Source organism: Anas platyrhynchos, chromosome 5 (assembly GCF_047663525.1).
Source record: "Anas platyrhynchos isolate ZD024472 breed Pekin duck chromosome 5, IASCAAS_PekinDuck_T2T, whole genome shotgun sequence".
Classification (NCBI taxonomy): domain Eukaryota; kingdom Metazoa; phylum Chordata; class Aves; order Anseriformes; family Anatidae; genus Anas; species Anas platyrhynchos.
The window spans coordinates 58,858,976-58,886,366 of NC_092591.1; the positions used below are offsets into that span (position 1 = coordinate 58,858,976).

At 41.5% G+C, this 27,391-nt stretch overlaps 2 protein-coding genes across 2 annotated transcripts; both read left to right on the forward strand.

The window, feature by feature from the left end:
- Positions 1–12: 12 nt before the first annotated feature.
- Positions 13–10,875, forward strand: DEPDC7 (DEP domain containing 7). Its single transcript, XM_027458901.3, has 10 exons — positions 13–170; positions 1,756–2,143; positions 3,973–4,100; positions 4,988–5,177; positions 5,978–6,192; positions 7,567–7,709; positions 7,895–8,020; positions 8,115–8,193; positions 8,365–9,670; positions 10,719–10,875. Exons 1-9 carry the CDS (start codon positions 98–100, stop codon positions 8,577–8,579), a joined length of 1,557 nt encoding a protein of 518 aa, XP_027314702.2. The 5' UTR covers positions 13–97; the 3' UTR covers positions 8,580–9,670; positions 10,719–10,875.
- TCP11L1 (t-complex 11 like 1) lies at positions 10,735–27,361 on the forward strand. The gene is made up of 10 exons (XM_072039234.1): positions 10,735–10,874; positions 13,096–13,259; positions 15,708–15,840; positions 17,910–18,030; positions 18,602–18,822; positions 19,886–20,022; positions 20,462–20,658; positions 22,818–22,999; positions 23,565–23,737; positions 23,942–27,361. Exons 2-10 carry the CDS (start codon positions 13,109–13,111, stop codon positions 24,175–24,177), a joined length of 1,551 nt encoding a protein of 516 aa, XP_071895335.1. The 5' UTR covers positions 10,735–10,874; positions 13,096–13,108; the 3' UTR covers positions 24,178–27,361.
- The last annotated feature ends 30 nt before the right edge of the window (positions 27,362–27,391 follow it).

Genomic DNA, 27,391 nt, shown 5'->3' on the forward strand with positions numbered 1-27,391 from the left:
CCCGCCCCCCGGCGGGCTACTTCGGGCGGGCGGCGCGCGCTGGGGCAGTGCGTGAGGGGGCGGCGCGGAGAGCGGAGCTCCGCGGGACGGGCCGGGCATGGCCACCGTGCGGGAGAAGGCGGCGGCGCTGAGCCTCGGGGCTGCCTGTAGCCCTGCCGTCAGGCCTACGGGTACGGGGCGCCTCAGAGGGGGTAGGGTGGCGGTGGGGAGGCTGGGTTGGCTGGGGGCGGCCGGTGGTGGGGCTGTCTGAGGGGTGCCCCTCCTGTACCTTAGCGTAGGTACCTCAGGAGGGGCTGCTGCGTGCTCTGTGGTGCTATCAGCGCCTATTTCATCCCGCTCCTTCTTACAGCTTGGGAAAATAGGTTCCAGCAGACTTCTACTTACTCTGCACCAACGCCTTGTGTTAAAAAGTTTTACTTTCTGACGTGAATATTTTCAAAAAGCAGGTGGCTAATAGTTGCTCTCAGAATAGCTGTTAGCATCTCTGAATACTCTTATATCGTGTTCTCCCCAAAAAAGCTCTCTTACTCTTCCTTCCCAACTTGCTGGTGTTGGGGCTGCTGGGCAGATGGAGGGCGGCTGGAAACTGGTGCCCGCAATGGGATACAATTCTCCAACCAGAGCCTCTTCAGACAGAACAGAAAAAAACACCTCCTGTATCTTTGTGGAAAATGTTCGTGGTAATATGTTCCAGAACAAATTGCGTGTTGTTTTCTTCTTCTTAAACACTGCATTACACTGTTAATTCATTAGGTTTGAGGTCTGTCACAGCCCCAGATGGCTGTCTGTAGGATTGCTGCCAACTCTTCGTTCCTTATTTTGTACTTCAGCATTTGATTTCTCTTCTTCCATTTGCTTTGCTTGATCTCTTTGGAAGTTACTCCTCTGATTTACTGACAAACATTCTAATTCTAGCCCCTCTGGAGGCTGCAGCTCTTAGCAGCTAGGTGCCACCTGCGGATTTATAAGCATGCTCTGTCTTGAGTCCTTGCTGAGGCTGACTATAGCCTCTGGCCACACAGTTGCTAGCACGATTTTCTTAACTTGAAATTGGTAAATGAGTAATAGTTGAGTGGCTTTATTGAGGGAGGGCTGTTTGGCTCAAGGAAGTGGCACTGAATACACAGAGTGTGAATCCTGGGTTGAGCTGGGCCGACAGAGGGCTGCTCTGTGGGTTGAATGTCCAGCGCACCATGTCTCAAGGACTTCTGATCTCGTTACTGCTTAGCACATCACTGTCTGCCTGCTGTGTACACAATCCTGAAGGCACAAGGGATGTCTCCTTATGCCTGCTTCCCTCTCTCCCTTCCCAGCCGTATACTTCCTGTCTCTGTTACTGAAACTGGGGAGCTGCAGGTATGTACGGTTAGTTCTCAGTCTTGTGGAACAAGTGTGCTGAGGAGAAGGCTCTGCAAGTACATCTGCTGGGTGATGGAAGAGTACACAGCAAGGCAGTGTCACAGAGCATCAGGCTGGAGAAGTAAAAGCTGCTTGTTATTGAAGCTGCAGGCTATGGTAATGAGAGCAACCGCCAGGGTGAGTTACGTTGGTATGGTGCAGACAGACTTGCCAGGAGAGTAAGGCTCAAGAACTAATACTTTGTTGCAGGCTGGTTCAGCACAAGCCAAATTAGAAGCCTCAGACTTCTTAAATCCTTCCATGTTTCATGAAAGCTAGTAGCCGGAGAGGGGGAAGTTCTCCTCTAATTGCAGTACGAGTTCAATCATTATCCTCTTTCTGTTCTTGTATCACCAGGCTTTAGCTTGGCACAGAAACCCTTTGGAGCAACGTATGTGTGGAGCAGCATTATCAGTGCACTTCAAACTCAAGTGGAAGTGAAAAAGCGTCGTCAGAACCTGAAGTGCTACCATGACTGTTTTATTGGTTCCGATGCGGTGGATGTTGTGTTTGCCCACCTCCTACAGAACAAGTATTTTGGGGATGTTGATATTTCCCGTGCTAAAATAGTGCGAGTGTGTCAAGCGCTAATGGACTACAAAGTATTTGAGGCTGTGTCCACTAGAGTCTTTGGCAAAGACAAGCGGTCTGTGTTTGAAGACAGCAGCAACAGTCTCTACAGATTCACAAACATCTCAAGCCAAACAGATATTGATAAAGATTACCAGCAGTGTACACCACAAAGGTGAGTACAAAACACAGCATGGAGATGACACTTCCACTAAAATTGCCTATGTTTTCTGGGGGAGGGAAGAGAACAAGAGGAACAGTGTAGTTAGAGGACTGGGGTTGGGAAGTAGGTACCCTATGGATGTTTGTGTGTAGAAGATACTTAGGAAACAGCAATTTGAGTAAATAATTCAGCTTGCATAGTTAATTATTCTCTCTGATATCACATGGCCTTCATGGAAGTGGGGGTAGGTAGAGGATAAGTATCTGCAACATGCTCATCTGTTGGGATCTGAACCAGTATAATCAACTGGCATTCAGATGCATCAAACTGGCTAATGAAATGGGCAAGTCTTTGGTCACTGTGCACTTAGCTGTGGCACAAGTTAGTAATCCATCCAGCTTTTAAGGGAAAAAACACATAAAATTGCTTGCTGCTTTCATTTATCTTAGCTTGACTAGGCTTCAGATCTTAACTTTCTAAAATGTTTTCAGCTGTTCCTTTGTGCGCGTATGGCTTGTTCCTCGGCTAGGTGGCAAGCTATGATGCTGTTAAGCTGTTGCATGCCAACGTAGATCCAGAAGGAAGCGCGATTGCTAGGGCTTGTTCCTCTGCCTCTTCAGAAGTGGGCAAAGAAAACCCTGGTACTAACTAAACTGTCACAAAACAGCATATGTTACAATGTAGATAACAATTTGCTTAAAAAAGGAAAAAAGAAAAATAACTGTACACAATTGTTGTGGTTGAGAGTAGCAAACATTAAAAACTTAAGTGCATGAACCCAACTAGTCAGAAAATTCCAGAAGTGGAGAGGAAAAATGGCTAGGCCCTCTATCAGGGTTCCCACCCGCTGCCTCTTTAGGACTAGGTCTCCTCCTCTACTAATGCAAACTGTCCAAAGTCTGTTTGGGAAGAACACAAGAATTCTAGAGAATTAAAAACGCTTTAACAAAGTATGATATTTAAAATGCTTAAAGATGCATGCATCATGAACAAGACATGTATCAGACAAATAGTTGTGAAGGAAGACAATGCACCTGTTTGTGTAGAATGAAGGTGTTAGGTGTGTTCCCTTCTGGGAAGGGTGCTGATCCACTGAATTACCTTTTCTTCATTTAGTGAAAGGAACAAAGCCATTGATACATATGGCTTGTCATATAAATGTCAAAAATAATTGACGTCAAAAAGGGTTTTGCAGTGTCCTAAACCAAAAAAAGCTGTAGGAATTGAAATTAAACAAATATGCTTGGAAGAATAGTGATTTTTATGGCTGGAGTTGTTTTTCTACTTGATAGCATATGAAGTCAGTTATGAGAAGAACTAGCTAACCCATTAAAAATGGGTAAGAGGTTTCTGAAATCTTTTGCTAGTTGATAGCAGGAGCTAGCCCACTAGCTGTAGGGGTGGTGTTGCTAAGGGGCAACCACCTTCTAGTTTTTTCAAGAACAGCTCTTAACTTTTGGCCTCACTTCACCATTAGAAAAAGAGTCCGAAAACTTTAGACTTGGGGAGGAACTTTGCATGTGTTACTTGTATATAAATCTCTCTCCATGACCATTTCCTCTCCTCTGTGCTCTGTGGTAATTGACGCAGCTTGCTGATGCCAGATGTGACAAGCTCCAAGGGAGGAACTATGTACTTGCATGCAACTACTGCACACAACTCTTCTGTAAGATATTGTGCACCCCCTTGTGCAGCTTGGCCAGAGAAATTATGTGTTGGGGGCGGTGGAGGGGAAGATCTTATCTTTAATCTCCATCTTAAGATGGATATTCATATCTGGATGTGCTGTATGTTCTGTTATTCATATGTATGGATGAGAATATATAAACTTTTTATCTCAGAGATCAGAGGACCATGTTTCAATCTACTCCTGTCAAAGCAGAAAGCTTGGAGGATCTCTGGGAAAACCTGAGTTTAAAGCCTGCAAATACCCCTCACGTAAATGTCTCAGAAAACTTGCCCCGTCAAGGTAAGCTGAATAATCCCCCAATTCTTTGTGTGAGAAAAAGAAAATAGCTGTAGGACTAAAAAAGCTTATGGCTGGCTGTTGGAATGGAGGTGGAGTCAAACTGACTCTCGTACTATTTTGTTTTGAACACCAAGTCACAACAAAGACCGGTTATATTTATTGCAGGCTTGCTTTTAACCTTTATTTTATCAGATAGGACTCATCTGCACTGAAATAAATCAGTGTTGAACTTTATGGGGAAGAATACACAACTATGTGGATCCTAACTGGAGTTAGGAACACTCTGTGTGATGCTTAACCACCTGCAGTACATTCATGCCTGACTCAATCCAAGCCAATTGTCTGCAGTTAGCTAAAACTCTTCCCTAGCCTTTCAACAACACACCTGCACTGTCCAGCTCACCTTCTGTACTGTGTGAAACTGTTCCTGACAACTCCCGTCTTCTCCAACTAAACTATTATCTACTGTGCCTTTTTTCCATTTGGCTTTAAATGTTAATGCATCTGAGAACTCTCAAAGCTTGAGCCAAATCATAGCTGAGGAAGCTGTGATAAGGATAGTGTCACTGCTACACTGTTCTTCTGTTATCTAGAACAAAGACTGCTTGCAAGTTAGGGCACAAAGAATGTAAGGCACTTCAGACTTATCCAAAGAGCAGTTCTCCTACACTTGCAGTTAACTAAACAAATGGCTAATTCTTTCCTTTAGCAGTGATAAAATGCACTTAAGTGATAGGGGACACGCTTTTTCTGCTACTGTAAATCTTTATTTTGGAAAAATTAATCTGTTAGATTACAGTTGGCGGGAGGAAGGGGAGTTGGCATTTTCCTAATCTTTCTTTCGCACTTGTTTGATCTGTGTGATTTGTGTATTCCACCCTTCCCAGTTATTAATGAAGTATGGCAAGAACAAACGATTGCTCGTCTGCTGCAGCTTGTAGACCTTCCACTCCTGGACTCTTTACTTGAGCACCAAGCAGTCAGACCTCAGCTTCCACAACCACGGAAGGCAACTGGATACATCATCACAAGTAACTACCTGGACAGAGAAATTCTCAAGGCTTTCAGTGACTCCCAGTAAGTATTAATTACTTGCCTCTGAGAGCAGAATCATGTTCAAAGTTGCATACAAGCGTTATGCACAGTTGATCTTAAGTAGAAGTGTAATAGGCTGTGGTACTGTAAAAAGGAAGTGAAAAGGCGGATTTCTCCTTACCTGTTAGACTAGATTCAGTAGCAAATAGCAGTTGCTAAACTCTGAATTGGAAGTAGATGAGGCAGTTTCTGCTGAACACTAGAAGAGGTTTTTGAAGGCAATGATGGTATTTGATAATACTTGGGGAGGGCTACTGTTTACTGCACTGAGGGGTGAAAAGTAGACTATTTTGCTATCACCCAGAAGTTTTTTTCTTTAAAAATTACAAAAAGTTACCTGTCAGGGAATAGTTTAACTACTTTACCTTTTAAAAATACCAAGAGAAAACAGCCTGAAACTGTACAAATGCAGTTGAAAGTACGGGCTGAAAAAACTTACCAGTCAGATCAAGCCTCGGATTTCTGTTTATCTAGCAATAATTTTATCCTCCTCTATAACAGTAGAGGACGTCACTAGCTTTAGGTTTAACTACTTACAACTGCTACGTATTTAATCAAGATGAACAATTAGTAACCTACCCAGCTAAACAAAGAGGCATATGGCTATCATCTGAGTGGGTTGGGAAAAGCATCCTTGTACCAAGTTGTAATGTATTGAAGTACCTACACAGTTAGTGTCTGCTGGCTAGAAACCAGTCTACTCACTTTCAGTGGCAGAGTGCAGCCAACTCTGAAAAGTGCCAGTAAGTAAAACTGCAAAATTAAACTGCTTTGTCTTCTAGAACAGATGAATGGCTCTCAGCAGCGATAGATTGCCTGGAATACCTTCCGGATCATATGGTGGTAGATATTAGCAGAAACTTGCCTGATCAACCAGACAAAGCAGATGCATGGAAGCTACTGTTGTTTGAAAACATTGGTAGATATTATGGCCAGAAAAAGGAGCCGCTGTTAAGCCATGCACCTGAAATTCATCCAGGAATTGCAGAACTACTGGGTAAGTAAAATGAGTTCCTGAGCTTATGTGAGACAGGTACTGACAACATCTGTATTTACTACAGCAGCTAAGCTTGAAGCTTGACTTGTGCAGGGCTTTTAATCTCTGTTCATAAAGATGGTTTTGAAATAAAGAGGAATTTCTAGCCCTGACTGCATGCAGTTTTGCAGCTTGTGTTCCATTCTGTGTGGAACGGCTATGAAAATGAAGCGTTGTAACTTAGTTTCCATGGATACCAAGTAATACCAAATATCCATGGGAAACTAATATTAGGCCATTTATAGTTCAATATTCAGACCATAGGATATGAACTCAGAGCTGAGTGGATGCTTTATATCCAGGTCATAGCTCTCCCCCTTCATGTCCATAGAGTTGTCAGTTTCTTAAATGTTACGTTTAAACAGTATTTTAGAGAGAAACAGTAGTTTAGTGATCTTCTGAAGGTTTACCTTAAAGGAAGCTATAATGAGGTGGCAACCAGGATCTTCTCCCAAACACCACATGATAAGATGAGGGGAAATGGCCTCAAGTTGAGCCGGGGAGGTTTGGGTTGGACATGACAATTTTGGATGCTATTTAATGGAGGAGTTGTGTGGCACTGGAATAGGCTGTGCAGGGAAGTGGTTGAGTCACCATTCCTGGAGGTCTGCAAGAAACATGTAGATACAGAACTCAGTGACATGGTTGAGTGGTGGGCTTCAGTACTAAGTTACAGACTGGACTATATGATCTTAGAGGTCTCTTTCCAAACTGAATGATTCTATGTTTTAGTTCTCAATTAACATCTTATTCCTGCTCTCCATTTTCTTGGTCTTTCTCTTCCTTGACTGTTCTTTTGCACGGTGCGGGGAATATTCTGCATTTATATCCCATACTTCCTGCCTACAAGGTAAAGGGAGAAGACTAGCACAACCCACTTTATTTAAGTAGACATCTAAAACTTATATTCAGCATAGTAAAGCCAAATAGATTAAAACTTAGTAAAGCTCTACAGAATGGTTTGCAATTAATTCATCAAGCTAGATCACTTATCTAGGGTATTTTCCATACTTATTGGGAGATCTTTATTTCCACAGTGAGAAGTCACTTGCTTAACAAAACCTTTTTTTCCTTTTTCATTATTTCAGCTGTGTTGAATGGAGTGTGAACTGTAATTGAGCTTAATTGAAAATGTACTATCTTAAATAGCAGGCTAAAAGCCTGGGTGCAGGCTGTTCTCGAGATTGTGTGCAAACAGCTATCAGCCTGTGAGAACTTCTGGTGGGAATTAATGTTTGGGGTTCTCTTTAGAGGGGTGCGGTCTTCAGTGTCAAATTTGTGTTTTATTATAATATTTAAGTAATTATAGTAATCAGTAGCTTTATTTTTCCCCAGTGAATGGGAAGATGGAACAATCCTTAGAAGCTCTTCAACTCTATTTGAAACTTCTGGACAGCCAAATCAGGGAGGAGTTCAGGAGGCTACTGTACTTCATGGCTGTTGCAGCACATAATTCTGAGCTCAAACTACAGGAGGAGGTAAACATGCATACTGATCTGTTGTTGCTTTGTTTACTGATATCTAGATATCCCAGTTATAGGTCAGAAAACACCTGTGGCTTAAATGTGTCTACAGAAAAAAGATTCTAAAAAAACAAAGATGATGCCTTGCCCTTTTTAAATGGGGAGAGTAATTCTCCTGGTTATTTCATATTATTCTTCAGAGTGACAACAGGATGGTTGTGAAAAGAACATTCTCTAAAGCTATTATCAACAATAAATCCTTATCCAGAGGGAAAACAGATCTTCTGATCTTGTTCCTGGTGGATCACCAAAGAGATGTGTTAAAGGTAAGTCTTGTCGTTGTCTAGCTTTTATCTTGTATGTTTGTGCAGAATTGCCTATTTTAAGCTGTTGTTTGACCATCTTCTCTGTTTATTCAAGATCCCAGGGACATTGCATAAAATGGTCAGCAATAAACTGTTGGCTTTGCAGACAGGCCAAGACCCTAGTAAGATAACAGGTAAGCTTAAACCAAGCTGCTTATTCTTGTCATGCACCCAGATGCAAAATAAAGGGGAACAAGATGATATAAAAAGGTTTACTTTAAACAATGATTAACTTGACACTTAAAGAAGATAGCTAACACCACAGATGCTACAGACCTATCTAAATGTCTCATGTTTCCTTCTAGGCTATACCTTTTGCGAAAAGCTTGATGAAAGAGAGTATCGCTCCATGACAGATAAGACCACAAAAGCTGAGCTATTGTCTCTACTGAAAGCTATTGATGAAGATTCAAAGCTCTCTGACAAAGAGAGAAAGAGACTGCTCGGTCAGTTTCACAGTACTAATCCAAGTATTTTTATGCAATATTTTGGAGACAGAGTTAATAATTTGTGTGTGTGACTTTAAATATGTATTACTTTGTATACTGCAGCATTGTAAACACTGATATATTTGTAAATCTTTTATATTCATGTATCTAATAAAATTATTTTGTTGAAATAGATGAAATTTGTGTAGTTATTACAAAGACCAAGGGTACCCAGGATGCACCTATAGGCCAAAAATATCCATTTCTCTTTTTTCCTTTAAGAAAGCCAATTCTATTCACTGCTTCTGTACAAGTATTACAGTTACAAAGATAGGGGATGCCTCTCCCTGTGCTCTGCTCTTGGAAGTGAATTTTAAGCTGAACAACTGTTCTTAACTGGCCCTGTACTTGTAAATGAATTAAGTTGCGCTGATCTTTCATTTGTTGTGTGATGGATGGAGCGGAAGTAACATCTGCTTGATGTTCCACAGGTGCTCTTAAAGCTTGAGAGCCACCTGTACTGTGTCTGTAGATCACAACTTACTGTGCTGTTTTAAGCCAAAATGCCACTATATTGAGGAATAGCCAGGACCTTTCCCCAGCTGAATCCTCCTCTGTACCTTAAACTTCTACTGACTCTCTGGGGATGTAAAGGTATAAAGATATTCTGGATTTGTAGACAGTCTCACTTCAGTTGCTATAGAAGAAACTTTCTACAGCTAGTAATCATCATCTTTGCGCTACTCTACTGTCCTGTAGGTATTCCTGATGTTGCCAGCTGTAATCAGAGAAGGGTTATAACAAATGTAACAAATGAAGGGCTGTTGAGGGGTCTTACAGTTGCATATTTTACCTATGCATGCTCTCCAGTGAGTATGGTAAGTGAGTAGGTAAACTCTCTGGGTAACATACCCACTTGCAAGTAGGGAAAACATACAGCCTCATCACAGATCTCATTTTATCCCCTGTACTCAGCTCTGGTGAGGCTGCACCTCAAGTACTGTGTTCAGTTTTGGGCTCCTCTCTACAAGAAGGACATCGAGGTGCTTGAGCGGGTCCAGAGAAGGGCGACGAAGCTGCTGAGGGGCCTGGAGAACAAGTCCTACAAGGAGCGGCTGAAGGAGCTGGGCTTGTTCAGCCTGGACAAGAGGAGGCTCAGGGGCGACCTCATCGCTCTCTACAGGTACCTTAAAGGAGGCTGTAGCGAGACGGGGGTTGGTCTGTTCTCCCACGTGCCTGGTGACAGGACGAGGGGGAATGGGCTTAAGTTGTGCCAGGGGAGTTTTAGGTTGGATGTTAGGAAGAATTTCTTTACTGAAAGGGTTGTTAGGCACTGGAACAGGCTGCCCAGGGAGGTGGTGGAGTCACCATCCCTGGAAGTCTTTAAAAGACGTTTAGATGTAGAGCTTAGGGATATGGTTTAGTGGGGACTGTTAGTGTTAGGTGAGAGGTTGGACTCGGTGATCTTGAGGTCTCTTCCAACCTAGAAATTCTGTGATTCAACTCCTGTGCAGTTCGGTTGTTCTCTTGCATCATCACAAAGCAGAGTTACTGTTGCCAGAAATCATGAATTGTTCCATAGCCAATGTGGTTAGAGCTGCGTCCTATTACGACAAAAATTTAGTTTAAACGAGACCACTTTAAATGGGATGCTTCACTTTGTGGCCTGATAGAGAGAGGATGGAAGATAACCATGAAAATGAAGCAGGAGCAGCTTTTTACAGACAGTGCTTTTAAAAACAAAATCTTATTTGTAGCATGTTGCAAAGCAACCCTTCAGTCGCGTGTGGTGCCTGCTCTGAGGGCCGGGGGGGCCGTGCCGGGCCTGGCTCCTCCCCGGCGGCTCCGGGCCCGCCCCTGCGGCCGCGCTGAGGCGCCGCTGGCGGAGGCCGCGGCGGGCGGCGCTGCCCGGGGCCCGGTCTTGCTGCGGGCGGCGGCGGTAAGGAGGGGGCTGAGGGGACAGGGGACAGGGCACGGGGCCGGGGGAGCCGGGACGGGGCCCCGGAGCCCCGCAGAGCCGGAGCTGTGCGCTGGGAGGGGGGGAGATGGGGTGAAACGGGCCCGGGGGTGCCCTGGTTGGGGGCTGCTGGGCCGGGTGCAGGTGGTATCGGGGGGAAACGGCAAGGGGCAGGCGGTGCTGGGTGCGGAGAGCGGCTGCTGGGGAGGCAGAGCTGGCGGGCATGCGTTTAGGGAGGTGTTGTGCAGCTCCCTCACAGCAGGGTTTGTTCTAGGTGCCTTCTGGAAACAGCAGCGGTGATCCCGCAGAAAGGAGGAGGCTGCGCAGACACAGCAGGGCCAGCAAGTGTGCCCGCGTACCTTGTCTCTCTCTGGGCTGTCCTAGGCCAGATGGCGTGGGAGCTGTAGCCATTTTCCGTCTCCAAAATAAGGTTTGTTTCTAACAAACGGCGTTTAAATACAACTCATTCCTTGTGCTTTCCAGCCCTGCTGTAGGCTGCAGGCTGTGCGGCCCAGCAGGGTGGGAACCGGGGGGCTGGTGGGTGCCTTGGCCCTGGCCTTCATCTTCTGTGGCCCTCGAGCAGCTCCCGGCTCTCCCACCTGCCTGCCCTCCACAGACAAGCTGTGTCGCGCCCTTTCTGTGCTTCTGGAGGGTGGTGAGGGTGAAACACGGTGAGGGAGGGATGGCAAGGCACTGCCAAGGGTCACGCATGGTGGAGAGCTAAGTAGGGCTTCGTTGAGTCATCGTGCTTCATGGTGTCATTTCAGGAGGCTGCTTTGTGGGTAGGAAGAGCAATCTAGGCTGGCTGAATGAATGTGGAAACCTTTGTGATGGTGCTTTTGTGCTAGTTGGATTAGACAATGCATTGCCCTCCTCTGTTTAACCTGACCTATCTTACATTTTCCATTTCAGATGTTGCTATCCTTTTCTTTTCTAACTGCTTCTTTATTACCAGACCTCATCCTCTTGCTGCTGGTGTGTTTGCAGCAGCAGGCCTTCTGCCCACCAGTGGCTTCCTGCTGGCTCTGTGCCTGTGTGCTGGTTTGGTGCTGTGCCTTGTAGCTGGGGAGTCACTGACTCTCTTCAAGCTAGAGGTGGGGGTCATATATGGATCCAACAGTATCTGTGCTGATGTTGGTTTGCCTGTGTAGATTTATCCCATGCTTTCTGTGCTCTGTTTTCTTGCCCAAAATCAAAATCAGACAGTGCTATGGACAATGACACAGAGACAGTGCTTGTTGTGTAGCCTGTGAGCCTAACAAGATGATGATCCTGAGTCATTGCTATAGAAGGAAAAATCATCTCTTCTGTGCCCCGAGTCTTCTGGCTGCCTTGTAGAATCACGTTGGTGCAGTCAATTTAGGTGCTGACGGAGTAAGGTTAGTTAGCACAGCTGTTGTACAGAGAAAAGAATCTCCGTGGTGCGTTTCGTATTTCTGTATTGTTGTTTGCTTATCTTCAGGCTGTTTATCCTCTTCTGTGTAGTTGTTGATGCTGTAAGTATTTTCTTCTCTTAGCTGCGAGGTGCCTTTGGAGGCTGTATCTTGCTGAGAGCTTCTTTCAAATTTGGAAAGCAGTGGCTGCTGGGAAAGTAGGTGAAAGAGGAAGCTGGTGTTTTTCCAGGAGCGAGCTTCCTTTTTTTTTTTTGGAAGACTCTTCCTGATTTTCTGCTTCAGAGAACATCCTGGTTATAGGATTGATTTAGAGAGGGATATTGTGTGAACAGATTTTCTAAAATTGAAGTCTGGATGGTAGCGTCCTGTATGATGCAGAGTTTTTGATAGTAAGACATGCAAATTACATTCTTCTGAGGGAAATCTGAGTTATAAAATAAGTGAAAGTAGCGAATGGTGAGACGTGCTTTTCCAGGGGTCATTTTTTCAATGTATCGCCGGGTATATTGCAAGTATTTGTGATGTAAGATAAACATTATTTAACATTCCATATACCTTAATATTACTATTACCATGTTATTTATTGTCTTTTTTTTTTTTTTTTTTTTTAAATCTTCCCGACATCATCACCATGCATAAATCATGACTCTTACATGGAATGAAATTAGGGGAGAAGAGCTTTATATTAATTTATCTCTAGTACCTTTCCTGCTTCTTCATTAATTAGGGTGTCTTGGAGTGGAGACTGTAAGTTCTGATACGCTGAGACAGATCCCAGTTGAGGAGTTTGTTGTGTTCAGAATGCTTTATTGTGGCTATATAGTGGAGAAATACCTCACTTGGCATCATCTTTTTGTACAACGTGTCTGTAATACTGCTCAGAAAGCATTTTTCACTGCGTTTTTCACGTTTTTCATAAGCAGTACTAATAAAGAAAAGTGAGTATATTTTTCCTTCTCATCTGCATGCAATGAGGCAAGGGAACAGTTTCAGATTTTTGAGAACTTACTAGGAATACAGATCAAGTAAATGGTAGCTGTGCTGAAAGCATCCCTTTTTGTGTAAGATGGGAAGTGAGTCACTGAGTCCAGGTCCCCTGCCATTATGGGAATGACATCATATAATTCCTCATAAGATTTCTTTTATTCTTATTTTTTTGTTAATTGAGAGAACTCGTGGTGATGTTTTCCCACTGAGCCATGTCAGAAAACCCTTGTTCATTCCCTTTTTCATCTTTATTTTTTCTTTTTCTGTAAGGAAACAACTGAAAATGTCTCAGAATCCTGACAAGCCCCTTTCAAGCAAAGAAAAGTCGAGTGGTTTGGAGGATGGTCAGGAGAGCTTGGACAACCCGGATCAGTCTATCAGAAAAAGAATACGACAGAGTGCTCCAGGTTCATACAGAGATGATACACCAAAGTGTAAGCAAAACTGCTTAAAAAAATACACAATTCTGTATTTTTTTCAGCGGAGACAATCATGATTTTTTATAGTATTTCGTGTAAGTTTGACTGCTTAGTTATTAAATATTGTACAACTCCTGATCACTTGCTTTGACGCTATTCATGACACCTTTTTTCCCATTTTGTTATAGCATGTAATTGTCCACCATAACCATGTTGTTCAGAGCCACAAATGGCTTAGGTACTTTTGTCTGTCTGCGTTCGCAGAGAGGATAAGCACTCCTCCAGTACAGTGTAGCTAAACTGACGCTGCTGTTCGCATTATCAGCCGAACCTTCTGGCTTGTTGCAGCCTCTGTTTTCGCTGCAGGGCAGGGAAGGCTGTTATTAACCAAATAATGTCCTGTCGTTTTCTTCCCCTCCTCCCTCCCCAAGCAAACAGAGATGGAAAGTTTATATTTTCAATCCTACTACCACTTCTACTGTCAAGGAGTTTATAGGACTGTCGTACTGTAAGTTTGTTCCTAGGGCATGTTTGCTCTGTCATTTTGCTTTTAACATCAGGATCTGGGTGCAATATCTGTATTTCTGGCAAATCTGTAGATAAAACAAAGAGAAAGGCTTTTGGTCCCAGGGATTCAGATCAAAGGGACAGAATTGCTCAGGTAACTATTGCCGTATTTCTGTAGGGAGAGTCTCAGGATGTAACATTTTATTATTTTTATTTTTTAATAGTGTTCATTATTACTTGAGGTTTAATGTTCTCTTAGCATCATGTTACACGAGGAGATGCATTGAATGGAATTCATACTCTTACATCTTCTTGGTTGCTTGATAGGAAATTATAGAAAAAATATATAAGGGAGAGAGGCTATGGACGCATGAAAATAAAATTAATTGTACTGTCCTGTTCTGCACTGTACCACAAACGAGTCATCAGTCTCAAGCCCTCCCCTCTTGGAAGGGAGCAGATATATTATGAGAATGGAGTAACATGATTTAAGAGCATTCTTTGGTAAATGAAAGAGTCTCTTAGCTTTTAGTGCGTCTCCTGCTAGGGTGAAGTCATTTGGCAGTTGGACAAGAGCACTCTCATTCAGCTAAGAACCTCCTTGTGCGGCTGCTTCTCAGGACAGCTATTCTTGCTGTGTTCCCAGAGTCACTGTGCAAGGCTAAGCTCCAAGCAGAAGGAAGCCAGGGTTGAAGAGTGCTGCATGAAAAGAGTGAGATGTTAATGAAAAATTAGCACGCTGCATATATTCTTGGAATTACACTCTATATACTTGGAACAGCTTTGAGAGGCAGACAAGTGAAGGACAGTTAGTTTTAAAGGGCCCTTTCTGTGTTGCTAATTTAAGTCCAGTCAAAGTGGATTATGAAATGAGACAGTCACGCTAGTTTTTCCAAAACATCTCAGTGAACGCAGCCCATGAAGATCCCTGTCTGGTTTCTTAAATTTGAGGAATTACCATACTGCTCCTGTGCCCAGGCCATTGTTGAAGTGAATGAACTCCAGAGAGGGGACACGATGCAGTGTGGCAGTTCTGTTGTGTGGTTTCCCTCTCTCTGTGCAGCTACGTGTTAAATGGAGGAGCTGAGGTGAATGTTGCCCTCTTTGTCTGCTCCACCTGAGGACGCTCATGATTTAGCCTTCTCCCCCTTCTCAAATACCTGGCCCAGGGGAAAGCTTCTTCTAACCGTGGGCTTGGCATTGCAGGCACTGCTGCTAGCACAGCTAGGAGGAAGCTTTACCACAAAGAATCGGTGGCAACAAGTTGCAGTTGGCTTCAGTGGGGACAGGGTCGCTCCTCTAACCAGCACAGCCTACGCCCTCGGCACCTTCTCTGCCTTTACGTTGTCTCATTCTTAGGGCAGAGACACTTCCTGCACTTATAGCAGTGGCAGCAGCACCCTTCCCAGGGAGAAGGATGTCAAGTAACCCAGAACAATTAGGAGCAGTAATTACCCGTGCATGCAGGAAGCAAATGAAGTTTTTTGAAACTGTCACTGCCCCTCTGCTACCTAACAGGTGTCTGGAGTCGGTCACTCACTGCCTGTGTCTCCTGCCTGGTGAAAACTGGGGGAAGCTGCAGTGAAGGTGCTGGTGTTTGTATGATTTCTTTGCGTAGTATGGAGAACGATACAGTTAAGCAATTCTAAAGAAGTAATTTTTTGAGGTTGGCCTTTTTTCTTCTTTTTTAACAAAGAGCTCAATGTAACTTAAAAGCAATTGACATAACAAGCCCAGAATATCAACTGGGGTTTGCTCCTTGGTTTCCTAAAGTGCTCCAAACCTGTGTCATCTGCCAGCTGGGGAGAGGAGGGGAAGGAAGAGAAGAGCTTTTGGTGATACTGTCTTTTGGCCTGCTGTGCTGTCAAGAAGGTGGAAAGGGTCCAAAAGTATTAGCAGACGCTTTTCCACAGATTTTTCTGGGTAACTGTCTCACAGTTTAATTTTACATTGCAGCCAGCCCTCCTCGGCCTGTGTCGGTGGAAGAGCTCATGGAAACAGCCAAGGGAGTAACCAACATGGCGCTAGCACATGAAATTGTTGTGAACGGAGACTTCCAGATCAAACCAGCTGAGTTACCAGAACACAGGTGAGACTGGTACCGAACAGACACACAAACAAAATCCTCATCGGTAGAACTGCAGAACGGTTCTGGGGGAGCAGGTAAAGGCTCCAGCCAGTCTTTCTGGGCAGTGCTTGGTAGGAGAAGCCTAAAAAAAGCATTCAGAAGTTAAGCATGCAGTTCTGCTTCCCCAGAAACATGTACATGTGAAACGCAAACCTTCTGGGGTAATTGTTTGGGCGTATGTGGTGTGACTCCCACTATGGTACGCTTGGTCCACACTGGAACCAGAGTGTTGTCTGCAGGTGTCATAGCTACTCTGCTTTTGAGAGTCCCCCAGAGTTCAGAGCTCAAGCAGTGATTTGATCTGTCTTCTCAGCACTGCCTCTCAGCGTCTGCCTGTCTGCTAGACAAACCCAGGCACTTCTGTCCAGTCCTCATCTCGTTTGTTGTGTTACTTGCAGGTTGTGTGCAATTAATTCATGTGTGGTCCCAAAACCTGGCACCTCTCTGTCCTGTACAAATTCTGTCTCTGAAGCAAATGCTGGGAAATATGCCTAAGGCATGCAAAGCTCCCCATTCTGGGTTATTTTCTGTGTCCCAGCACAGAAGGTCCACCCTGGGGGAACTTCCATCAGGTATTTGCTGCTTGCAGTTGATGGCTGACAAAAAATTCTTCATATAAAATCCCACAGCTAGAACAGTGCTTTTCAATTAAGTGTCTGCTTTTGCTCCTTGTTTGTTCTTACGGATTTCTTACTTAAAATGTGCTGTGATAGTGGTTAACTTTTCTGGTATGCCTTAGTGTCATGAAATTGATCTCAGCATTTTTCAGAGAAGGAGTTTAGCAAGTTTTTCCACCCTTTCTTCTTCTCTCCACCCCCTTAATAATAATAATAATTATATATATATATAAAAAAGGAACAATTCTGTACTTTGGTAATTTGGATACTTTTGCTCACCGATTCTAAACAGTAGCTGTAATTCCTCAGAGTGGCTGATTTGCATTTCTTCACCTGCTTGCAGAAGCAGATGTATTGCAGAGATCAGCTTACCCAGAGCGCCTGGGCTTTGTGACAGGCCAGGGCTGCTCCCAGGAAAAGATCGCTGTATTAGGCTCTAGTGAAGGTTTTGGTGGCAGTTATTTACCACCTCAAAAAGAAAGAGCAGCCCTTCAGATTTTTTGAAGAGGGACACTGACATCTTCCATGGATTAAATGCGTTTTTATGTTTGTGCATAGCTCGGAGGCTCCCAGAGCTTGAATGTACACGCAGAGAAGTGCTTTGAGGAAAAAGCAGCTGGGATTGTAGTTGCAGTTGGATGCACTTAGAGTAAAACACGTCACTGGCTGCTCTCAGAGCACGCCGCATACCTCTGGGCACTGCCTGCATTCCGCTGCACACGGAGTGAATGCCCTGTGAATCTGTGGCGTTTGGTATGGGCATTCTTTGTGTGCACACATGTGTGAGTGTTTCACTTCAGTGCTGAATTTAAGCCTGCTGTAAACAGAGGCTGCCTGCTGAGGAGGAGTAGCCTTCAGTATTTTGAATTACCCATTGCTTCTGAAGCAGTCGAATTCACTTATTGTTTATACAAACTGAACCAGGACTTCAGCTCAGCATAATCACAGTATTTGTGTTGAAATGCAGAAGCTTTCATGTCAGGGAAGTTGCTTCATTTCTGTTATGTTTACTTAATGAATTTGACTTAGTAGAATTGCATTTACTTAGTGAGGCTCTTCAGAGGAATGCCAATACTGTGCTTTTGAAGATGAGGTATAATTTTTATCATTTTTTTTATGCTAATGGTATAATTCAGAGGTAGCATTGGACAGCTACTTTCAAGGATTGTAATTGGTAGCTTTCTTTGCGTGTGTGTAACCATGTATTAGGGCATGAGCCATTCCAAATCCTCTGTTTAGTTTTTCTTGCCTGAGTAACTTAAAATGAGAGATTTCTTCCATCAATTCTCCCGTACCCGTTATTACATTATGTTCATATATTGTATGCTTTTCTTCAGGAGCTGCAAGTATTTGCATAAGGTGGTGCAGAGACAAGTATTGGTCTTTTTTTTAACTGGTCATATTTATCTACAGCTTGGAAAAAAAAGTAAGAGATATTGTGCATAAAGCTTTCTGGGATTGTCTGGAAGCTCAGCTAAAGGAGGATCCACCGACATATGACCATGCAATTAAACTATTGGGAGAAATTAAAGAGGTAAGAGGATACTTTAAAAGAGTTAATTACTGCATTTGTGTAGCTGTGTTGATGTGAATGGGCAAAGGAGGTTGAAGTTTGTTTGTAAAGGAGCCTCTTGATCCTTTTCATTATTGTACAGTTTTCTGTGAACTCAAGTGAGTTGTATAACCCCAGGAGCAACTTGAATGTACAAACAAATACGAAACAATGTAAGATGAATAAGAGGTAGGTGGTAATGCTAGTTTCATAACTCCAAGCTTCCTCTATGTCATGACAGTGGCATTAGTTATGGAATCACTGAGGTGCCCCAGCACTGGGCTGACAAAAGTCAAGCACAATAGCCTGAAGTATGATCTGTACTACAAAGCATTTACTACTTTGTAACTTCAGTATCATAAAGGATAAGGTGAAACATTTGAATGTGGAGTTGACAAATGACTCTGTGGTCTTGTTTAAAAAAAAAAAAAAAAGAGATTCCACTTTTAAATGGCAATTAGTTTAAATAAAAAGTGGTTCAATAACTGCTATGATCCTTGTAGCGTTTGATGTGGTAGAACTTTTAACGCACAGTTAAAACTTTCTGTTTCAGACTCTCCTGTCTTTCTTGTTGCCTGGCCATACAAGACTAAGAAATCAGATTACAGAAGTTCTTGATCTGGATTTGATAAAACAGGAGGCAGAGAATGGGGCCCTGGACATTTCAAAGTTGGTAGAATTTGTTATTGGAATGATGGGGACTCTCTGTGCTCCAGCTCGCGATGAAGAAATAAAGAAACTGAAAGATATTCATGAAATAGTCCCTCTGTTCAGGTACCAAAATGGTATTTATTCATCATATTGAGAGCCATTTAAATAATTTTAGAGATGTGTGACTGGGGAGGGGGGGTATGGGATTCCACTAGGATGACCTGCAATTCTTCCTAGAAAAGAAAGAGTTACAGGGAAGGAACTACAGCAGTGGTTGTGAAGGGGAGAGATGCCCCAGAAGTCTTTATCAAGGACCCTGTATTTTCCGGTGTATTCTATTTGGCTCCTGCTTATTACAGAAGGACATTTTCTTAAAAGCCAGATAAGTATGTATAAACTTCCAGATAGCAGGTGAATGATCAGTTTATATCAGGATTTAATATCAACAGCAGAAGGGAGAGGGGAAAAAAGCAGTTGGGGTCATAGGAAAAATGTGTGACTGTTCTTCAGCTAGTTCTTCCTTTACCACCTGTTTGAGCCCTCTCTCCCTGCAGTATAACATGCTGCTAGTTCTAACAGGAGTGTAGGTACTGCAGCTGGGAGCAGAGAAGTTTCTGCTTTGTCACCGTGTTCTCAGTTGATCAGCTCAAGGTCTCGACAGTTAGAGGAAATTTTATTAACTCTGCTTTCTAATGTGATAACCTTCCAAGAGTTGAGGATTGATGTGGCAGAAAGACTGCCAGCAGGAATTAGGTTGCTTTGAAATTAAGGTATTTTTTGCCTTTTTTTTTTTTTAATCTTGGTTTTAATTATTCCCTTCCCACTGAGGTTGGCTGTGTAGGCTGCCAACAGATGGTTTGCAAGCTTGGAAACCCAGATGTCTTTTTGTGTCTTCAACATACGATATTGCACAATGGGGAGTATAACCTTTGAAGCTAGTGAAGTTAATTCTACAGAGACTTTTTTTGCAGGAGAGCAAGTTTTAGTCATACTTGGAAGATACACGTGCATATATGTGCATACTTGCTCAAGCTTTCTCTCTGCCTAACACTCCTAAAGTAAGCACATCGTTAATGTTTCCCATGCATGTTTTTGCTCTTTCATTAGACAGTCTGCAATAAAGCTTGTAAATATAACTTCTTAAACATCTGAAACCTTGAATAACTTTTTCTGTTTGTTTGTTTAGAGCCATTTTCTCTGTATTAGACCTAATGAAAATGGATATGGCAAACTTCGCTGTCAGTAGTATTAGGCCAAAATTAATGCAGCAGTCTGCTGAATATGAAAGAAAGAAGTTTCAGGAGTTTCTTGAGAAACAGCCAAGTATGACTTTGTTCCTTTCTTTCTTCCCCTCTGACCTCTCAATAAACTGTGTGTCTTTGCTTGTAGATAATGAAAATAAATTGGATTTTATTGTAAGTTCTATATAATTCATATAGAAAATGACAGCTTGTGCCCCAAAACTGTGCTTTGAAAAAAACTACTCGAACAACAGTTCTGCACTTAGTGCACTGGAGTTTAGTTTCATTTCAGTATGATGTAGGTAATCATTAGCTAACATCATCTCACCTGATTTCTGTAGCTGTGGCGTTTTAATATTGCATTAAGCAAAACATCAAAAACAACAAATAAAACGCATGTCAATAAATGGTATCCTGGATATTAGGAATAATAATTAATGGGATTATTTGGAAATTAGCAGTGGAAAAAAATAACTTTGAAAATGATTTTTTAACAAGACTTTTTTTTCTCTCTCTCTCAGATTCTTTAGACCTTGTCATGAACTGGTTGCAAGAAGCAGCAGATGATCTTGAGAAGCTGAGAAGTAACAGGTTACCTCCCCACGGCAGTGGTGATGGTGCTGCTGGTGAAGCTTCTGCATTGTGCCCCACTGCTGTACAAAATCAGGCGTATCTGAAGCTACTCAAGTGGGATCACATGAACAGGCCTTTCCCAGAAGTAGGTGTTTAATAGGAAAATTGATTTCTGTTCTACTACTTTTACTTTCCTAGGATATAACAGAAACTGTTCTAATTTGTAGCCTTTCTGCAAGTACAACGCTAAAATATTTATCTCTTGATTGAATTCTTGTGGCTCTTCTAATACACGCTTCTTTTTCAGTATTGAAACTTAGTTGGAAAAGAAGAGCCAGTTGTTTCCGTTCTGTTCCTGATACTTGCCTGCTGAGCAGGTGTTGCTCTTCTCTGTGCCTTTGTCTCCTCTCTGGTAGCTTATTAATTCATGGAAGTTGCCTGGGGTAGGACAGAACAAAGTGTTCATGGATTGTCTGGCACTGAGGTTTTATTTCCTTTGGGTCTGCACCCCCAAGCTCTCCTTTAAATATGAATGGTCTTTTTATCAAGTTTGCAATAACATCATCTTGTGGGGGATACAGTAATTGTATAAAAAAATAAGTTGCAGGGAGTTTTGGGGTAAATGAGCAGCCATTTCTGTTATTCTCAGAGTATGGAAACTGGTTTTAGTAGCTGCTTCTCAAAGGACTGGTCCAGCGTAAGTATCAGAGTTTGGAAACTGCTATAAAACATGGTTCTTTGCAGCTTTATCATCACTCAGCTGTTTCTCTTTGTTCTGGAGAGGTTAAATCTTTGGTTCAAAATCTTTCCAGCCGCCCTTAGAACTGGGGCTACTTTGTAAATTCAGATTGTCAGAGAGAAAAGATGGATGTTAGTGGAATGAGGTCCTTCCTGTGATTAGGTGTTCTTTTTTTTGGAGCAGAAGGACAAAAAAGTCATGGTGGGGAAAAAATAAACGGCTTCTTGTCCATCCATCAGGAGGGCTTTTTTGCAATGTTTTTATAGAAACCACAAGGCAGAAAAGTTTATCATCTTTTGTGTTCTTTCAGATGTATTTGAGAACTTTCTGTATGCACTGAAAAAACTTTAAGAATTTAAGTTCAGATTGTTCAACAGGAATTATACTGAGTATATCTTTATTTGCTTGTGCTGTATCTTAACACGAATAGTGTCTCTTAAAATATATGCATTTTCAGGTTTGACAGGATTAAAACTTGTTTGCACTATGAACTCTTTAACTGAAATCCTTCAGTTATTAACTGAAACTTTCACTTTTCTTGTGAATTAACATAGTAGTCATGAAAGTGAGAGAATAAAACAATTCATTAGAGGTAACAACACAGTACAGGTTATTAGCATAGTCCAGTCAAGCTATCTTTGTTCTGAACTTGTTAGCCCAGAAGTTTTTTTTCTTTTCCCAGGAAGTCATTTTGTAATGGTTCATCAGAAAATTTCTTATGCCGCCTTTCTCAGAAGCATTCGAGTCTGGTCACTAAGTCAGCATGTCAGATGAGACTGATTTGATCAAATAGGCTTGTGTGTGTTTGATATCGTAATGCAGAGTATTGCAACATATTTACAGTGTAGTATTGTGTGTTTCATTTATTATTATATATAAATATAGCCTAATTTTATATTTCTAATATAGTATACAATTTTATGTATCAAAAGATGTGTGTATTTGTATTTCCAACCTCCTAAACTATTTTGGAGAGAAGAAAGGGTAGAAACGATTGCCCTTTTATCCATAGGGATCAGGTCATAGAATAATTTAGACTGGAAGGGACAGCTGGAGATCAGGTCGCCCGATCTGCTCAAAGCAGAGACAGACAGAGCAGGTTGTTCAGGGCTGTATTTATTCAGGTTTGAGTGTCCCCAGGGATGGAGACTCCACAGCCTCTCTGGGCAAACCTGTTGCTGGCAGAGCGAGCTGTAAGTTTCAGTGGCTTACTTTATAGGCAGTGTTTAATGCAAACTTAGTGTGGCATGCTGGAATCTGAGGTCTAAGAGTGATTTGGCAACCTTCTGCAGGAAGCTCAGGGAAGATGGATTTCTTATTCTGGCTTCTAGACATACTGCTTTAGAGACTTCTGTGCTGGGTTTTTCTTAGCCTAGTGCATGGTTTTGATATTGCTGTCTCATATAATGTCTAGTAAAAACAATGGGGTTTGTTTGGTTTTGGTAAATACCGTGAAAGAATTTAGGTTTCACAGTTTCCTGAATTAGCTCTAGCTAGCATCACAGTGGCACTTCACGGGCTAGCTTACAGACTTAATTCTGTGCTGGATTTCCCATTCTTTGCAGACAGTGCTAATGGACCAGAGCCGCTTTCAGGAAATACAGCTGGAACTGGAACAACTCCTCTTGACCGGGACTGTCCTTTTGGTCGTGTTCAGTGCAGCAGGCTCAGCACTTGTTGATATTCCTGGATTTGCTGAGAAAATCAAAACCATTGTCAAGGTGCTGCTGACAGGAATGCATCTTCCGTGAGTACTGAATGCTCCTGCTCGCACAGAGGCAGGTGTAGGTAGCTCAGGCTGATGATTTTTGTTCACCTTACTGACAGAGAGCCATTTTTTTCTTGATTTGTTCTTTTCTGATAAAGACATACTCATTTTTTCAAAGTGTGTTACTTACAATACCTGGTTAGAGCCCTGTAAGCAGAAGCTGTGCTCATGGTTTCCAGCCAGGATCCCTTGAGAATTTGAGTGTGCTACAGTAAGCTGCTTGCAGGTTTAGATTGCTGTACACATTGTGGGTTGACAATTGTTTTTCACATTAGTCTGAGCTGCCTGTGCAGACAAAGCCAACTCTTACTGGTATAGATCGTTCAGGCTGGAAATCTTTAGTGCTGTCCATCTCCTTGTTTTCTGTCTCATTTTTTTTAATACATTTTATATATATTCTTTATGGTTCTTGCATTATCTGGATTACTCTTCTATTAAGTTCAATAAATAAGGCAAATATACTTGGATAGTTTGTTTTCAAAAGGTGAGAAAAGAGTGTGTAAGTAAAGTAGCTGAGTAATGCTTTCTACTCCATATTCTCCAGCGCCTTTAACCTGAAGGAATCTTTGGCTACCATTGGTGAAAAGGTGTGCGCTGAAGTCAACAGCTGCCTTTCCCAGCACGGGTTTACACCATTCACAGCTGAGAGAGAGACTGTACTTAAAGGACAAATCCAAGCCGTGGCCAATCCTGATAACACCATATGTAAACTAATAGGTATGTTTTGACAAAAACGCTCTGTTCTCAAGTGACAAATTGTCTCTACTCATAAAACTGTTGGTGGCATGTCATGCATGCGTTCTCAGTTAGTTTGTTTCAAATAGTTGTTTATTGTGTTGGGTGTTTTACGTGAGATGACAACCTTTCTAAGTGACTGTCTCTTTCAAAAACAAACCAAAACCCTTGGTCCAATTTTTCCAGATTCTCGAATCCAAAAGTTTCTGGAGAATTATCTTGCATCTAGTCACCAGAAATCATTACCTGCTATTCCTGGAGGATTAGGTCCTATTCAAAGAGAGCTGGAAGAGATTGCTGTCAAGTACGTCCGTCTGGTCAACTACAACAAAATGGTCTTCAGCCCTTATTATGATGCTGTTCTTGCCAAAATACTGACCAAGGAAGAATCCCAACTTGCAGGGAAGTCAAAAGAATCTTAAACGCAGTTTGCTACCAATACAGTATTAAATTTGTCAGCTATTTTAAAAAAAAATGCACCAATATTTGTCTAGGAAAACAGCTTTTCATGTAAACACCAGTTCCTTTTAACTCACTAGTGATGACTAATGAGGAAGATCAATGAATTGCAATAAGGGTTCTGAAGGAAATGATGAAAGAGAGATGCATTTATAATGTAAGTTTGCAATGTTGGGAGGGGGAAAGTCCTGGTAGTTTTCTGGCTGCAATTTTTAGATTTTTGAGTGGGTGCTAGGTAGGGTAAGTTTAAGAACCAAACTTTGTTTTTAAGTGGATCATTTTAGGGCTTTTTACTCTAATTTATCATGAATTTATTTTAATTCATTCAGAGATTAACAGTGGTCCTTCCCTGCCGAGGTGATTTGGCTTTAAAAAGATCTTACTTTAAAGACTTCAGAAGTAAGCTAAAATTGTAGATAGGAGAAACTTTAACAGGCAGAAAACAAAGCCAAACAGCACTTTACTGTAACATTATGGTTAGTATGGTAGACTACTAGTTTTTTCTGCATTTTTGATAGCGTTTTTTTGCTGTTTACCTTCAGATGTTACAAAACACAATATATTTTTGTAGCAAATTTTCTGGTTATTAGGTAACTGTCCTCTGCTTTGTACAGTACTTACAAAGGTGGCAATCTTATAGATTGCAGCTGTTATTTATCTCTTGTAAAGTCTTCAGAAAGGCAGAGCTAAAATGTTTTGATAAAAGTGGCATTTCTTACCTTTTTTTTGCAAGTAGTTTACTCCTTTTTACGTGAAATAGTACTTTTAAAGTAAATCTTTGTCATTTTCAGAAGGTGGATTTTAAGTGTGTGAAACTTTAGGCTGAAAATTTTACTTGTTTTTTAAAACTACAACTTGAGGTGGTTGCATATTCAATTATGTTTTTGAAACTATCCAGGAAGTGCAGAGCACTATCAGAAGTGTGCATGAATTTAAATTTACAGTGGGAAGTGAATTATTTAGTGTTCGTTTGAATACACAGGGAATATTTTCAATATATTTTTTTTTTTACTTCATAGAGGTGTTCTTGAAACTTGAAATATTTTTAGATATTGAATTTAATTAGTTACATGTTGTATAGATGATTGTTCACAGAAGAGCTCAGTGATCTTACAGCCTTATTGCAATTTCAAACTCAGCTAGGAGGTAAGTACCTTTTGAAGTTTTCCTCTAGTTATTGGGCATACCACTATTACAGTAATCAAAATTTGATGAATTAATGAAAACAAAGTTCATAATTAATAATAGCAAGTGTCCTAAATGCTAGACTGTACCCAAAATAAAATGTGTGTTCTTCTTTAAATACATATATATATGTAAAATAAATAAATGGCCCTTCTATTGTTAACATCCAGGTTTGTTTTATTAATCAACAAGTCAACCAAAATAATAGGCCTTCTAGAAGGAAGCACTTAATTATGAATCATTGTTAATGCTTTCCTTTCCAGCTTTGCTTTAGATGTCAGCATGGATATAGATGCACTAAATTTGAGTTTGGATGAAGGCCTTTTGTTCTCTATTAGCCTGTGCAACTATTAAACCATTTTTTCTCGTTCATTACAAATCTGCCTTCCCCAAAGGGAAAAAAAGAAATGTCCCTGTAGCAAGAGCTCACCAGCTCAGACAAGTGATTTTTTTCCCTTGGCTAAGTTTACTCAAATAGTAAAATTGATGTCTGTCTTTGCATCTCTTTGGTAACTCAAAAATGAGTCGGTTTTTGATGTGGTCTATTTATTTGTTTGAATCAGCTATGGTTACTGCAGAGGTCTTCAAGAGTGCTGCATCTGCTTAATGTACTTTGTTATTAATGCAGATTCCACCTTGAAATACAGTCTCTAGCTCTGCAGCTCCAAAAATTAATTCAGTGGTCAGGGTATCAAAAAAGCTACCCAAAACATTATTTCTAGAGTTTGGGGAAAAAAAAAAACAAACAAAAGTTTTTTCCTGTTTTTTTTTTTTTCCTTTTTATAACTGAGTGTTGCTGAAGTTAGAAATTGCTGCTGTTATTTTACATTCTACTATTGCCTAGAGGCTTCTTTAAAAGACCCCTGTGAACTAAGCATATTACAAGAAGTTAGATGCTGTAGGTGATGGTGTGAAGGATGTGTGAAGGAACAACATCACGGTGAAACAACGTAGTTGGAAAAGTACATGACTGATGACAGAATGAATGGGACTAAATTATGAATAGATAAAATTGTACTTACTTAATCTAGGCGATGGCTGCTCCCAGTTCTGGAATTCAGGGTCCATGGCTGCCAGCTCCCTGTTACTCTGACATCAAGGCATGGATTGTGCTGCTGCTAGTGCATGCGTATTGCTCGCTGGGTCGATGCAGTAAGTCCCATCTCTCCTCTCAGTAGGGGTTTGCTGTAGAAAAATGCGCAATACTTAGAGCTGGCTCCTCTCTCACCTTTGGGGTTACACACTGGGAATGAGCACCTCAATTTTTGTAAGCTTTTGTAGGCCTTTCAGCAGCAAAAAGATCTAAAGAGGCTGTAATAATTACCCACAAGTATAAATTCCATTAGTGATTTTTCCCTGTTTGTTTTTTAATGCTAGTGGGTTGACAAATAGTTTCTCCACATTGTCTTTAAAAGAGATAGGCAAATATCATTAAGTGACAAAGCAAAAAAGAAATACTAGGATTGATGAGACCAGACCTTACCTCCATGTGAATATTCATATGGGTATACGTACGTTGTTTCCATCTTTCAGTCTGGTAGATACCAGCAGTGACCTGCAGTCATCTCTACTGCTGGTGGTGGAATTGTCTTCCAACTTGTCTGACAAGTATCTTAATTCCTGTAGTTCACGGGGTTCTTGTGGTCTTACAAGAATGCAGTTCTGAATAGGCGATTACCAATTAAAATTAAAGTATACGTAGAAATTGCTTCAAAAGTTCATATAGCCTTTTTGTTAGCTGGTTTGAAAATAACAAGTTAAACTATGTAGCTAATATATTAACATTTAGCTTTGTATATTATAAAGTGGAAGACCAATGCAGATATATCCAGGAGGGGATTGTGTTAGCTAGTACACCTGGACAATCAGCATTAGATTTGTACCAAGTATTGTTACGATGGTGTCATCTTTAAACAGTCATGGAATTAAAAGCAAAAATATACTGTATCCTCTAGAAGAATTTTTTTTAAAAAAAAAAGCTAATTCTAATAT